Here is a 15,348-nt window from a genome sequence, read left to right as displayed (position 1 = left end):
GAATAACACATACACACAAATGAGAAGAATCATGTGATTTTTTTTGGTAACATTTAGAAGTTTTAGTGCAGCTTTATTTATCTTTTATTTATAGAAGAGTTTCTCCGAAACCTCTTCCACAAATAATCATAATTTAGACCACTGCTCTGCATACCAAGTAGGCACAGCAATTTTCCAAGACAATCTCACTAAGAATATGGATTTTAGAATAGACTTGACCTTTAAGCAGAAAACAACATTCAACATTAACTACAGCATAGCTGCCACTCCGTTATAATTACATATAGAAAGCTGTGAAATGCAATGTGAAGGTTATATAATTTAAAATTGCAGGCGAGGGCTCCAAAAGCGATCATTGAAGAGATGTCCTGCAGAACATCCTGTCAGTTTTCTGGCATATATCACATAACCATTAATAAATAAAGTTGTACAGTTCTCTAAAAATAATAGTAGTTCATCGTGCTCAAAGCCCATATTAATATTGCTGGGAGATTTTTGTGTCATTGAAGGCAGGGTTTCAAAGATGCAAATGCTGCTGCTGCAGAGCCTTTTGCTGTTTTATAATTGCAAGGCAACGCTGTCCTGATGTTTTACTAATAAAATGTTAGTAATGGCATTTTAGTAATCATACCATTAATAATAAATAAATTTTTTTAAATTATGAAAAAGCAAAAGGTGAGGCATCTTGGTATCTCGAGACATAACAGATCACTGAGCACTTCCATGCCACTGCACAGAATCAGCTGAAGGCATTTCTTAGTAAAGCCTCTGTACAATATTAGAGAGGGAGCAATGTTGAACCATAACAATTATTTATATTCCAACTACATGGTAAAAACTAACGGGTGCAAACCCTGAGGGCTTAGCAAGAGGATTTGGTGCCTGTTTTAGGTTTTAGTGCAAGCAGAATTCCTATTGAAATAAATGAGAATTACATCATTTCTAAGCAGAGTTAATTTTGTCTGTTAGCAGTCAGTGTGAGAGAATAGCAGTGAAATTTGTGCAATTCATGGGTCTCCAAGGAGGGTTTTTCTCTTTAATCCTTGTGGTATAATCAGGGCCACTGAGTTGGCATCACCTCTGCACTCCAGTGGATACCTGGGCTGGTGCCCACCCAGTCAGGCTTTTTTTCAATCCCACTCTTTATTAAGGGTATTTGGTTCAAACCTCAATACAAATGTATTCAGGCCAAGTGGAAACCTTTCTGCCAAATCCCAAGTCATGTTTTTCTTAGGAAGTGCCATCTTCTCTCTCTCTGTAACTTCTTCTTCACCATCCTAGTAAATATGAACCTACCAATAACATACCTGGGCTTTCTTCTGTGTTTAAGTTTGTAAAGGTAAACTTACTCAGAGGAGGAATTTTCAAGTAAAAAGCTTCTTGTGTTCTGAGCTCTTGGGATTGGGTTTTGGGGATCTTTTTCTTTTAAATTTCTCCAGTATTCTGGAGGTTTAAAACTGCCTCAAAGGAATCCTGCTTACACTGTAAAAAACAAAAATTTCCTTCAACAGAGGGACTATTAAGTAAATATCAGCTTTTAAAAAATTTCTATTATGACAAAAACATAAGAAACAGTTATAACTGATACAAGAACAAGAACAAAATATTTTTGTATTTGTATAATACTCAATCCTTGTCCCTACAACTACTTACCTAACTTTATTGTTTAAAAAAATGAAGTTTCATGCATGAACAATAAAGAACTGCTTTAAATGCTGCTCAGTTCTCTGGTAGTTATGAGTGACTGTAAAATACAATATTGATTAAACTATTGCTGCTTCTCATTTTTTTTTTAAGTTAGTTTTTCAGGAAGAGAAGCAAGTCCTAAAATCTTTTCAGGAACATTAGCAATAGAAAAGCTTCTGTAGTTGAAGGCAGATTCCATTTTAGTGAGCATAAACGTTGTGTGAACATGGGCACAGGACTGTGACCCTGGCAGGCTCTGGCATCAGGCATCCATGACAATATGGGTTACAATTGCTGTAACCAAATTGTTTTTTAAAGGGCAAAAAATAATATCAGTCTTCTGCCATACTTCACTTGATTCTTTTTTAAATTGGAGGAAAAAAAAAATCTAAATATGGTGGTGCCTTGTGAATTAGAGCTGGCAGCTGAAAATAATCAGCAGCAGTTATTTTAATTTTCAATGCAGTGTGATAAATCTTACCAGGTAAAGCCTCAGCAGTGTTTTATCTCAGGAGTTGTCTCTACCTACCAGTACAACTACTACAGTCAGCATTGGACAATATTTTGTCAAAATCTTAAAAGTCACTTTCTTCAAATGTAGGAATATGAGTTCATTGCATGTTTTTCTGTGGGATTCTCTATCTCATTGTTAAAATATTTTTTAATATTTTGAAATGAAAGTAGCACTGAAAATTCAAAACAAATTTAAAGATTTCTCATCTCTGTGATAGGATGTGGTGATATAAAGGCCAAATATCTTCTAAGATGAGCACATGAAAGAGTGGGAATAAGTTCTCACTTAAAAAAAAAAGAAATAAGGATCCTTGGGAGGTTTCAAATGTAACCTAAACTAGGGATAAAGCTGTCATTTTAAGAATAATTTGGTGAGAACTGCAGTGTGCCTGACTTCTTTGTTAAAAAACTTTGGTATTAAAGAGCAAAGGATGTACCTCTCTGGAGAGTGCTTTGAGGAATGCTCTAAATCTGGACACAGCCTTGGTAGTAGGAAAGACCAAAAAAAGAAGAAGATGACTCTCAGAGAAAAATCCTTTGAAGCAAATACCTTTTGAAACCTTTCAGAGCAGGTTGGAAAAAAAATGCTGCTGTGATACAGCTGGTTGAAATATATGTATATATAAGAACTGAATTCTTAAAAATGCGAAGAAGAATAAAAAGCTAAAAAAAAACCCAAAAAAGATCCAGGCAGTAGCCATTGGCAAGTGTAGGTTTGGTTTCCAGGTGCTGTTGGCAGAAGTGCATTGACTGTGTATGGAAACTGTCAAAATGCCAGAGCCTCTTCACTGGCTGGACTAAAATGTCCTGAGAAAAAGCTTTTGTTCAGAAATTCCCTTTTAAATCTGTTTGGAAATACAGCATTTAAACCTCTACCAACTGACTGCAATCCCAGGAGAGAAGTATCTCTTTTAAAATAAATAAATAAAAAATACTGCAAAGTAAATAAAGCTGAAAATGCATTGGTCTTCCCTCTTAGACATCCCTAGGTTTTTATTCTGTCTGATGTGCTGTCTCTCCCACTAAATATAAATAAATCTCATGTCTAACCTCATGAAATGAATATTAGTTACCGTGTTTATCTCGTTAATTTAGAGGGCCTTAATGTGAATTAATTCCGAGCTCTATCAGTTTTATTCTCACAATTATTTCTGGTGTTCCTGAGCTCTGCAGTTCAAAGGGAAGGTGCCTCATCCATCACCAGGCTGTGACTGGCCCAAGAGCAGGTGTGTGTGAGAAAGAAGGTGCTTCAAGGAATTGATCTTCCTTCCCCTGAGTTATGTTACCATATAGAGTTAGTCCTGTCTGCTGCAGGATTCACTGCCTCCCTCTGGTGCCTCGAAGGGGCACAAAGGTGAATAAGGATGGAGGAGGTCTGGCAGTGGCTAAAACAAAGGGAGAGCAAAGCTGCTCAATATGCAAGAAAGGTCCTGCTGCCTTCTCACCCAAGAGGGATGTATCTCCTGCTGCAGGTCAGGGCGTGCCAGGCACAAGCTTCACCTGGGGGATGTTTTAGGGAATGAATTAGGAGGAAAATTCTAGAAATTTTACGTTGCTGGAAAAAGAATTAATGCATCCATTTCCTAACAAAACATTTGATTCAAGAAGATTTTATCGTGTTTTTGTCCTTGTTGCCCATTTACCACTAAATCTTATATGTCTTGAGGCTAAAGTAGAACATTATAATCATGTAGAGTCACAAACTGAAATCTAGGATGAGAAATTATATCAGTATGGACAGTGTTAGGCTCAGGATTTTGAGGATAATATCGGTTATCCTAGATATTAGGATTTTGAGGATAATATCCTTTGAATTGAGGTTTTTCCCTGATGATCTCACTGCTGCTGTAGGTTTTCTCCATCTGAAGTAAACTTCCACAACTGTTCCATCTTCTCTGCAGACTCTGTAGATAAATTGTTGACAATGTTCATGGGGTAGGTACCAAAAATGTTGAGGCAGTTGAAGAAATATGCAGGGAACCCTCTCAGCAGAAGGTAAAAGTGGTGGACATGGCTTATGGTGACTGTTGTGGGTTCTTTATTTTCTGTATTGAATTGAGTCTCTTGTGTTTATTAAAGTCAAGAAAAGGCACCAGTGACTGCAGGAAGATGGATCATTAGGGAAGTCTGTGCTGGAATCAGAGTTATGAGAGCACACACACACTGAGCTCCCTGTTTCTGGTTTCTTTTTGTTGATTGTTCAGGATCCAGGGCAGGAAGGCTCAGAAGAGGTGAAGACAGGGAATTGAGCTCAGATTTCTGTGGTAGCTGATAGTTCTCTAACAATGTCCCTGACTGCTTTTATTGGGAATTGAGCCATCAGATGGCATTGCTGCAATAACACTGAGTGCTCTGTGCTGCTGTGAGAGAGGCTGACCTGGATTCCAGGCTGTGTGGAAGATGAGGGAAGCTCTGTCCAGCTCTGGATGGGCTGCGCTGATGACAAAGCTTTTGCTTTAAGCAATAAAATCAATTCTGTGATGTCAGGCAGGTTGCTCTTTCCTCCCATCAATCTGTCGAGATTACAGAGTCTCTTCAGACTTTCTCATATGTTTTAGATGATGTAAAAATTTTTCCAGCTTTTCTCTTGAGGTGCAGCTGTACAAGATGAGGCTTACTGGAAACCCCTTTCAAAAGAATCGGGTTCTGTCCTTTGCATGGGATTTCCTCTTTTTCTCCAGGTTTTTCCATCCCTGCTGTGGGAGCACATGAACAAGTTCTCAAATCTCTATGGGGTCTCTGCCACACTTAAGAGATGAATGTTCAAAATACCTATGTGAAATTTGGCACAGTTCAGGAGAACATTCACTCTAATCTTTGGAAACACATGGGATAAAGGTGAACTACTAATTTTGCTATAGGCAAAAGTTTCAAAATGAAAGTTAGCTGTTTCTTAAAGAAAAGCCAAATGGAGCTGCCATGTGAAACCTTTACATTACTGGGCAATGTAGGATGCACATCAACTCCAAAATCTTGAGTGCAGTTTTAAAAGCAAAATTTGAAAACCTGAAACAGAAAAGAACTTTTTCTTCCCTGTACAATTTTCTTATCTGTGAGACAGGAATGACACACTATATGTTTCTTGTAAAATAAGTCTGCTTCTAAAATGTTAGATGGCTGAAAACCAGAAAAATATTCTTTTTTAATCGCAGAGGAGAGCTGTTCTCAGGAACAGCTGTATTTCTATATCTAGATGCTTGTCCTGGTCAATCATTTGGGCCACTTGAATCTGATATTACTCAGGCACATTTGGTGTTTTTATTGGAGTCCTTTTCTTGTCATCTGAATATATTTTTAGAACTTATTTTTCCCAGTCCTTTTTCTACAGATGTAATTTAGAGACCTATAAATCTGTGCAATGACTCAAAACAACAGAATTCACAGGAGATGGAAAAGATGTCATTTTCCTTTTCACAACTGCATATTTGCTTCTGAAAATTGTTTGCTCAAATGCTGCTTTAACTCTCAGATTTGTGTTTGCATTATTACGTGGTTGGCCATCTCCCTGATTATGTTGAAGTGGATGATGTTTGGCCAAGAAAGGGCTGTAAGTAGTTTGTGAAAGATCATTTATTGTAATCCAGAAAACAAGAGTTCTCCCCACCAATTTTGAAAGTTCAAGTGTTCTCTGCATGCAGTGGATGACCTCCCCATATACATATGAATGAATGTTTTTCTCTTTGAGGTAGATATCTGTTGTATTGTTATATATGTCTAGAATGTCCCTTTGGTCACTTTGGGTCCCCTGTCCTGGCTGTGTCACCTCCCAGGCACTCCCAGCTTACTTGGAGCAGGGAAAGCAGAAAAGGCCTTGGCTCTGTGCAAGCCCTGTTCAGTAATAATAATAATAATAATAATAAAAAAAATAATCTCCATTGTCACCCCTGCATTCACCACAAATCCAAAACACAGCCCCATAACAGCACTGTGAAGAAAATTAATTCTGCCCCAGCCAAAACCAGCACAGTTCTGAATCATGAATTCCAGCTTGGAAGACTGAAAATGGTAAGCTGTTTTCTGGACATTTTGTTTTGATGCAGCCAAACTGACTCAATTGGACAAAGCTGAAGCACCTGTCTCTAAAGAAACTGAAATATCAAATGCATTCTAAGTTAAAAAATTAAATATATTGGTTATACTTAGCTTCCAAAGCACATGCAGTGTTTCAGTCGTGTTGTACACATCCTGTCTGTGGTGGTGTTTGCATTCACAGGTTGTTCTTACAAGCTGATGTTTCAGTCAGGAGATGATTTTACTTCTCTGGGTGTGTGGGTACAGCTCCTGTAGCTCACCTGAGCCTCTGAGCAGGTGGAGGGAGCTCCCCCAGCTCACTTTGGTCCCTCCCCTGCCACAGCTGTCCTGCAGGGCCTGGGTGTGGATAAAGTGCTTTTAGACGCTTCTGTGAGCTCCAAGCTTCCTCTCTACAGGCTTAATGCCTGTACCTGCTCTAGGAGGGAATGCCTGGTTTTAATTAGGTGTGATATAAATGACTGGAGGACATTCTGCAGCCTCCGGATGTCTTGTGTTCATTCCCTGTGTTTCACAGAAGCCAAGGAAATTTCCACCAAGCCTTGAGAATTTGTTGAGTTCAGACACAATGGGAATGGATTCTGACATAAACCCCTTTCACTGAAAATTTCAAGGCCAAGTTTAAATGACACCATTATAATTTCCTGTGTACATATGTAGCTTATGATTTATTTTTTTTAAGATACCACATCACAGCTGAGTAATTCTGTTTTGTTTAGTTTATCCTCAGTCTATGTAATTTGTAAATGTATATTTGCATGAATAATTACCTCTGAATAAGCTAAACCAAGCAGGCTGGCAAATACAGATTACTCTTTTTTCTTAGGAAAGTATGAGCAATGTGACTTTATGCTTTGGGGACTAATGCTACTAAATAGCCTTGCAGTTAACTCTTAAAAAGAGGGGGATATGAATAATATTAAACACATAGAAAAAAGAATAATTAGGATATAAAATTTTGTCACTAGTGAAGTGAGAATCAGCACTGCTTAATGAAAGTTTGAAATAATATTTCTGATAGTATTTTAGGCATCTAATGATCTTGTGTCCTTCAATTTTTTTGTAACAAAAGACATTGTTTTTAGAGATTCTAAAACAAGTAAATGTCAGTTTAATGTGTCTGAAAATAACAATATTTTATGTCAAAAACTCAAAATGCTAGATTTGTATGTATTATGTAAAATAGAGTAAGAAAGTTAGAAAGAAAAAAGAAAATATGAAGAAAACCTACTCTGATATGTTGCTTGGATATCTTGCTGGACATCATGAGTTAAGAAGTAATATTTAAACACTAGTTTTGCCTTTTGGGAAACATAAAGAGTATGACTGGAAACAGAGTTGGGGGTTATGAAAACTAAAATAAGAATAAAGAAAGTGAAAAAAAAAAAAAAAGAGAACTGAGTTGTATCAGTTCAGATTTATTTGGGGCTCTGTAACCATAAAATACAGAAGAGCTCTTTTCTGTAGGCCATAAAAAGGCTTCGATCTTGATTCTGTCTCCCTCGGAGTTGGGAGGGAAAAAGTCTTGCAATAAACTGTAAGAAGCAGGGAAGCAAACAAGTTTAACCTCAGTGTCTTTCCAGAAATGGTGCTGCAACAGCAGAGGGGAGCTGTGGGAGCAGATGCTCCTGTGTGATGGGGTTTGAGAGCTGGACAGGCAGGACCAGGGCAAGGCTGAACATGAAATGTGTCTGTGGCTGAACTCTGTCTGCAAGGCCAGGCTCCATCCAGCTGAGGTTAAGGGACATCTCCTTTTTCTCTTGTTTTAGAATAAATTACAGCTTTAGCTGTCACTGTAATGCAGCATGCAATTTTATGTAATAAAACCTAGACACAAGAACCCTTTCTGACTGTAAGCTGGCACTGTGAGTCATATTGTATTGAAATGCTCCAGAATTCTATTGTGGGAGCAGGAATACTGAAGCAAAGAAAGGAAAGCCTCCATAAAGTGCTGGCAACCAACCATGAGGAAAAAATGTCATGAATCAGTTTGAGGAGCAGGGCTTGTAGGTAAATCATATAGCAAGACTGAAGTTCTCTGATGTAAATCTTCCCTGACATTGTTGGTCAGCAGCACCTCTTAGTCTTGTAACAGAGAAAATTAATCTTCAGTTTATCCAGATATATAATTATTTACTTTTTGGGCTCAGACAGTCTCTGACACTTTTCTTGTCTGGAGCCAAGGCAAGAAAACTTTGCCACTTTTCTTGCCTGGAACCAAGTTGAAGGAAAAAGGTTGAAAGACAACTTTGGATATTAACATTTCTGTAGAAATACAGTAAGTATATAAAAGATAACTGTGGATGGGTATTTTGTCTCTGGTGTGCTCAGCAGGACCCTGGTGGTGGCAATCACAGCTGTGGCTCCCTGATTATTGAAGGAAGCTTTTGGCTGGAATGGGAACAGCTCTGGTCAGAAAGCAAAACAGAGTTTACACCAACAAAGGATTTGGCACAGCTCCCTTATCTCCCTTTCTCTTTCTTCCTTTTCTCTAATTTTAAAGATCAGCTAGTTTTATATTTGCAGCTTTCTTCACGTTTGTTGATGTCCAGCTTTGATCTACAACCAGCTTGAGTTTACTTTTATGCACTGCTGAATGCTGCCTTCAGCCTCAATTTCAGAGCTGTGCAAATAAATTATAGCGATGTGTTTAATTAAAGTTCGTCTCATGTCCTGATTGCAGACTGTTGCCTTCTCAGATACAATTTGCAAATATATTTTGGAGTTTTATTTTAGGCAGGATGACTAGTTGAAGGTTATTTAATTGTGATTGATTGTGCATGGGATGTTTCTGCTGCCTTTATTTTGTGAAAATAGTAGCTGAATGCTGAAGGACAAATGAAGGGCATTTGTAGTGAAATGTAGTGAGTCTGAACAGTTACAGAACTGAGTGTTCATGCTTCTAGAATTACATGTGTGTGTTTTGGAGAAATTGCCTTAATTCTAAGGAATGTACAATATTTATTAACATTAAATATTTAGTTTTATTCAATAGTTGGAGTTTCTTTAGGGAATCTATTTCTGAAACCTTTTGGTGGGTAGGCAGGAATAGTGAATATGAAAATATGAGGAATATGAGCGTGACTGTGTCATTTTCATGCCTGCAGCTTCCACGGGCGTGAGATCTCCGATCGTTTGTGCAGAATCCATTCATTAATATGGGTCAGGAGCTTGGTATTTGGTAAAATTCATTCATCATTTGAGGTTACTGAACTGTGGCACTACCAACAGGTAGCATGAAGAGGAGAAGACTTTTCACCACAGCCATTTTGTGGTGAACATTTCATTTCATTTCAGCACAGCCATGCTGCTTTGGGTTTGTTTTCTGCCAAGCTTTTAGGAGCTCAGTTTAAGAGCTGCTTTCTTATCTGCACTGACTGCATCCTTATTTTGGTGGTCAGAAACATCCCTTCCTGGGTGTGCCACCTTTGAGTTTTGTGTTGGGTTTTTTGGGTTTTTTTCCCCTCAATTGTTTCTTCCCTGAATCTTTTTTTGCTGCCTTGTGGGTAAATCAGCTACAATCTGTCTCTCAGGCAGTGGTTTGGGTACAGATATATAATGCTGTTATTAAATCCTTCTCCTCAGTCAAGTGGACTGGTGAGAATGTGATATGACAAACATATTTCTGTTATTATTTTCAACCTCTTTTTCTTATTCTTTTTAATTGCCTCTGAATTTGCAAGAAAGCAAGGTTTAAAAATAGTGTCCAGCATCTTCAAGACCCCAGCTGCCACCTGCTTCATATAGTTATTCGTATTTTTCCTTTGCAAGACATATTTTCCTCTGTGTCATCCTTGACTGGATGAAGTGTACTCTTTTTTTTCTGTTTCATTTTGGAGATAAGTAGAAGAAATTAGTTAAAAGTCCCTGACTTTCTTGATTGTTGCATTTTCAGAGTATTTGTCTTTTCTGTTTTGGAGGAGATTCTGTTAGAATTTTTAAGATGGAATGTTTACAACTCACTGAGCATCATCTTGGGACTTAGAAAACTAATAAGTTGCCTAACATAAAATAATTACTTTTCCTAAAAATGTTTGTTTTATTACCTACCCCTACTTCATTTCATGCATGGGGGAATACTACTGAACTCCACAATGCACATCACAATTTGCTCTAAATAGTCATATCTTTCAAACAGCGTAGCTTGAAATGATTGGAGGAGTAAGTACCTCATTCAGATGGATAAAACAACTCATTCTTTAGCAGTTTCCCAGTTTTAGGGTAAGAGGATTTACTGTGGCATAGCTAAACCAAGTAGACAAGTGCTCTTTTTCGGCACCTGATAAAAGGATGAGTCCTCTTTTGTTTTTGAGCAGAATTATCCTACCACAGGAAAGCAGTTTATCAAATATGAGTAGTTGGGGGTGGGGTTTTTCACTTTTCAGAAAGCTGGTACGTGTAAAATGAGGATTATGTCATGTTGTAGGCATTTCTAAAAACAGAAATGAGAAATAATAGGAAATTTAATCTTTATTATTTTTGGAGCTTTTAGAAATGTTGTGACTAAAACGGGCCTTCATGCATCATAAATGGTCTGTCAGCTTTTGAATGGATTGTTAGGAAGGTAGAATGTCTGGATTCAATAGGATTCTCCACCATTATTTTGAGGTTGTATTTTTTCAGTATTTAATTTTATATTAGAATTTAGGGTCCCAATTAGTTGAGCCACAGTCCACTAAATAAAACCAAAACTAACTACTCTGAGCTATATTGCTGTACTGTATTCAATGAGGTTTTATTAATACTGCAAATTATTTTGCTTTTTATTACAAATTTTACTTAAATGTATGGGTGCAGAATAGAGGAAGGGCTAAGAATAATTTGCATAACTGTTTTTATAATTTCATGCGTACCTATTACTTTCTGCATTGTATTGCCAAAATGTTACAACTTTGTTCTAAACTCTTCCAGTGAATTATTGAGTTCATTTGGCCAGAGATGAGCCATGTGTATTTTTACTTAGGGGAAGATTTAATTCAATTTTTGTTCATCATTTTAGCTGGAGTTAGAGGTGGTATAAGCTGTGCAGACCTGGGTACCAGGCTATACATGCTTCTTCCAGAATGTGATAACCTTTGAGCTTTGACATATCTGTATTGCATGTGGAAGATGTTTGATGAAGCCCATGAAACTCTGTTCTATCACACCCAGCTGCTCTTTCATTATGCAATTTCTTACACATACTCTCAATGCATGAATGTACTTAATAGCTTTGGCACTGGGGCCAACTTTTAAAATTTGAAGCAAAGCACATGGTTTGCAGAGTCTTTGGGGCAGCAGGGAGTCAACTTCTGTTTTCCACATAATTAAAAAATGAGCTGTGCTTTTTCAGGGCCTTTTTCTGTCTCTGTCTTGTTGGGCACGTGTTTCCTGGGAAAGACCAGCGAGCCTCTCTTGAAGATGCAGTTTGCATCCATAAATTAACTAAGAACATCCAAGGGCAGTTGCTAAACACATTAATAATTGTGCAAACATGTAGTTTTGTTGTTTACAGAGCAGTGGATAGCACCCTGGAGAAGCAGAGAGCCAAAGGGATGTGCAGAGCAGCAGCACATGAATGTAGATGGGCAGGGAGCTCATTTCCACACAGGCATCCTGCAGAAGCAAATGATCTTCATGATCTTCATGTTTGTGTATTGATTTTGCCTCAGGAAAAGTCAGTGTGCTTCCTCTCATACAAATAATGACAGCCCTGATTTTTGCTTTGGAGAATAGGTGAGGAAGGCATTGGGTCCAATAGGATTAGGGAGAGGAATCCCTAAAAATCAACCTAGATACAACCTCCCATAACCTCTCAAGCCACAGGATTTCTGAGACACCAATAACCATTGCAGCTAATGACATATGTGTAGGTGCAAATTAAAATGAAGATAACAGCTACAGAAAGAGGTAAAAAAATTGTGAACTTAAGACCCCTGGTAAATACCCTTTCCATATCTGAGGTTAGTTAATTCTTTAAAACTGAAGGCATGAAATTAGCTAAAGCATAAAATACCTTTCCCTAGTATGAAGTCTTTACTTGATTTTATCCTACTTTTCAAATACTTGAAAAAATTATATTGGCTAAATAGTTTTCTAGTTCTTTAGAGATGAAAACCCCCATCTATTTCAGAAGCAACAGTGAAGTGCGAGCTTTCCTGTTCTACATTTCGTTACTAGGTGTTAAATCTGATGTTTTCCTAGTCAGGAGTGTCTTATAACTTTGGCTGGCCTTTCCACATACTTGGTTTGTACAGCACTGATGACATATTGCAGACTTGGAAACTTTTCTGAAGCATTTATAAAGACAGGAATCTTGGCAAAGTTTTTGTATGGTTTCAGCTTGAATGTTGAGATGCAAACTCACACAGATACAGTTTTTTTAAGGGTAAATACTTTCCTAAAATACCCATGTTCAGGAATCTACTAAAATTTCACACATCCTACACATCCAGAACAACTGTTGCTAGAATTTAAACAGTTTGTGTAGGGATACCCAAAAGCAGAACTGTTGCCTTTGGCAATGAATCCATACTTAAGTTACAAAACTGAACTGAAAGAGAAAACTTTTCCATCTTGTACTGCTCCTCTTATTTTAATTTTTAAACACTTATGTAATATTCTTGTGTTTTCTTGTACATGTGTTTTATGTGAGCACTGGGTACAGATTTAGAGGTTCCAGAATGTCCTCAATGATGTCCTGAGAGGTTCATAACATTCTAAAATAGTAATGTACAAGACTGATTATCCTCTTACTTTGTTTGCACCAGAATTTATTGCTGCAAATGTGTGAGAAAAATGCCGTTGGTCATTCCTAAATTATATATTTTTAAAAAATACTTGAAAACTCATCTTGAAATATTTTCCATTACTGCCAGTGCTTGACATTTAAAAATAACTTAGAACTTGTTCTATATTTTCTTGCAGAGTCCTAATGGAAGAGCTGAAAATCTCCATGTTCTAAACGCTTTTAGATCGAAGTGATTCTAAATAATTTTAAAAATATGTATTAATAGAAATCATCAGAGCATAGTCTGTTATCACTGCATTTATCTGAGTGTAATGCTTGGATAACTGATGGATTAAAATAAAATACTTCAGTAGTTAGGTAAGATTGCTGAGGAGTCACAAAATAAAACTGTGTATTGGTGGAGTTTGTGCTACCTGTGTATTTTCAGAAGTGACCAGTAAAATCAATCATTCCCTGAAATACTTTAGAAGACTCTGATTATTTTTAAGAAAATACACAGAAGTGAATTAGTATCCTTTAAACAGTTTAAATAAATTCCTGTAGCTAATGAGGGGAATGTCTTATCAGAATTTCTTACAATCACTGGGAAAAAAAGAGGGGATAGTTTAACATAGTGTATGAATTGTGAATTAAAACCACAAAAAATTATCTGTCAGATTGGACTTTCAAGATCTTTGCTATTAGAAGTTGGGGTGAGGCAATTGCAGGGCTCTGCTCATATGCTTGTGCAAACAGCTTTGTTTCCATGCAAGGAGCACTCCCAGTGATGTGTGGCTGTAACTGTAGCCTGAATTTTTTCTCCTCTTTGCAGGCAGAGCTTGTTGATGTCCAGTATGGGACCATGGAAGACCTGATCCGGATTCAAGCCATCACAAACGTGACCAAAAAAATTGCACTTTTGAAGCTTGGACAATCACCTTTGCTTTATAAGGTTAGTTACACATCAGCTGAATTATTCATTTGGTGGGTTGGTGTTTTTTTGCCTGTTTTTTTTTCTGTTTCAAAGTACAAAAACAAAGAGTTTCGTATTTTGCCCAGTAAGTCAGGACTTGTTGACGTTCAAGTTCTTCCTCAGTACTCACCACTGTCCCTCTGAAGTGCCTTTTATGTGTTAAGAGTTGTTTATTTTTCTGTATATCTTGCAGTGCCCCAGTACTCAGCTGTATTTTCTCTGGTTGTACTAGAAGCCTTTTGACAAACAATGAAGTCACTGAAAGAACTGATAAAGCAGGAGGGATTCTGTCTGGAGAGGGTGTACATGGGTGCACGTATATCCATCCTCTCCAACCCCAGCTCTGGCAGAGAGCACAGAGCAGGAGCTCATTAATCCACTTTTGCACTAAACATAATAAACCACTCAACATGTAAACCACATTTAAACTCTAAACATCCAGTAAGTGCCTTCTGTTACAAATATCTTATAAACAAAATTGCTGGTTTGACTTTCAGAAAATACAGAAAGTGTAGTAGCTCAGTAAATGCTTAAGCAATTCATTCCCAATTCACAAAAGCAATTATAAAAGAGCAGTGGCTCCAGATCTTGCAGTTAAGCAAATCGGGACCTGCTCTGTTGGCCACAGAAAGCTCAGCCAGGACTTCAATACAGATTCAAAAAATAACCACTTAATGTTTTTTTTTCTATAGGAATAAGATTTGTCTCAATAAAAATGCCATTTTCAACTGAGTAGCTTTAGCTGTTTGTTTAAATTATTTAGATGCAATTTAATTACGCCTGCAAAAGGTCAGTTGTCATTGCTGGGGCTCGGTTGTTGCCCATCATTTCCAGCAATTTCCAGATCTGATCCTGCATTTCACTGCTGACAAAGCCAATGAAACAGCAATCAGGGCTCATAAAGCAGGGATTTGATAAAGACGTAAAGTTTGCTGTAGCAGCACTGTCTGTGAGATGGACTTTTTACCAATTTGTGTTCCTGTGTACACTCACTGTGTCTGAATTACCGAGCAGCCTGAAGGAGAAGAGAAAACCAGAAGGTGCTGAGGAGAAGGCACATCTCAGGAGCTTTTTTTTGTGTGGGTTGGCTGTAGCCTGGTCCCAAATTGGGCTGTTAAATGGCTGAGGTGCATCAGCTGCATTTCTGGTGCTCCAAAAGAATCAGCTTTGCACATTCAGAGTCTGTTACACAGCACAAACCAAAATGTGGTGTGATCAGGAGATTGACTCAAATGTGTGCTCAGGGTCTGAGGTAAAATTGCAACCACCCAAACCTGCTTTCCATGTTCTCCTCACAGAAGGTTTGCCATTTTTCTTGAGTCTCTAAACTACCCTTTTCTAGAATATAATTTGTGTCTCTTTGGCAGTGGAATAATTGTAAGCTTTACTTTGCTTGTAACTATCAGTAAAGGTGTATAAAGATTATCAGAAGTAGGTT

At 37.7% G+C, this 15,348-nt stretch overlaps 1 protein-coding gene across 8 annotated transcripts in view; it reads left to right on the top strand.

The window, feature by feature from the left end:
* NAALADL2 (N-acetylated alpha-linked acidic dipeptidase like 2) overlaps window positions 1–15,348 on the top strand; it is a 399,226-nt gene that overhangs the window by 228,022 nt on the left and 155,856 nt on the right. For all 8 annotated transcript variants that reach the window (XM_074547421.1, XM_074547422.1, XM_026792086.2 and 5 more), the window contains one exon: window positions 13,770–13,889. In XM_074547421.1, coding sequence (XP_074403522.1) covers window positions 13,770–13,889 — 120 coding nt within the window. The remainder of the gene's footprint in view (window positions 1–13,769; window positions 13,890–15,348) is intronic.

This window comes from Zonotrichia albicollis, chromosome 9 (assembly GCF_047830755.1).
Source record: "Zonotrichia albicollis isolate bZonAlb1 chromosome 9, bZonAlb1.hap1, whole genome shotgun sequence".
Taxonomy (NCBI): domain Eukaryota; kingdom Metazoa; phylum Chordata; class Aves; order Passeriformes; family Passerellidae; genus Zonotrichia; species Zonotrichia albicollis.
Note: the sequence above shows the minus strand (reverse complement) of the source record. Positions and strands in the feature narration are given on the sequence as shown.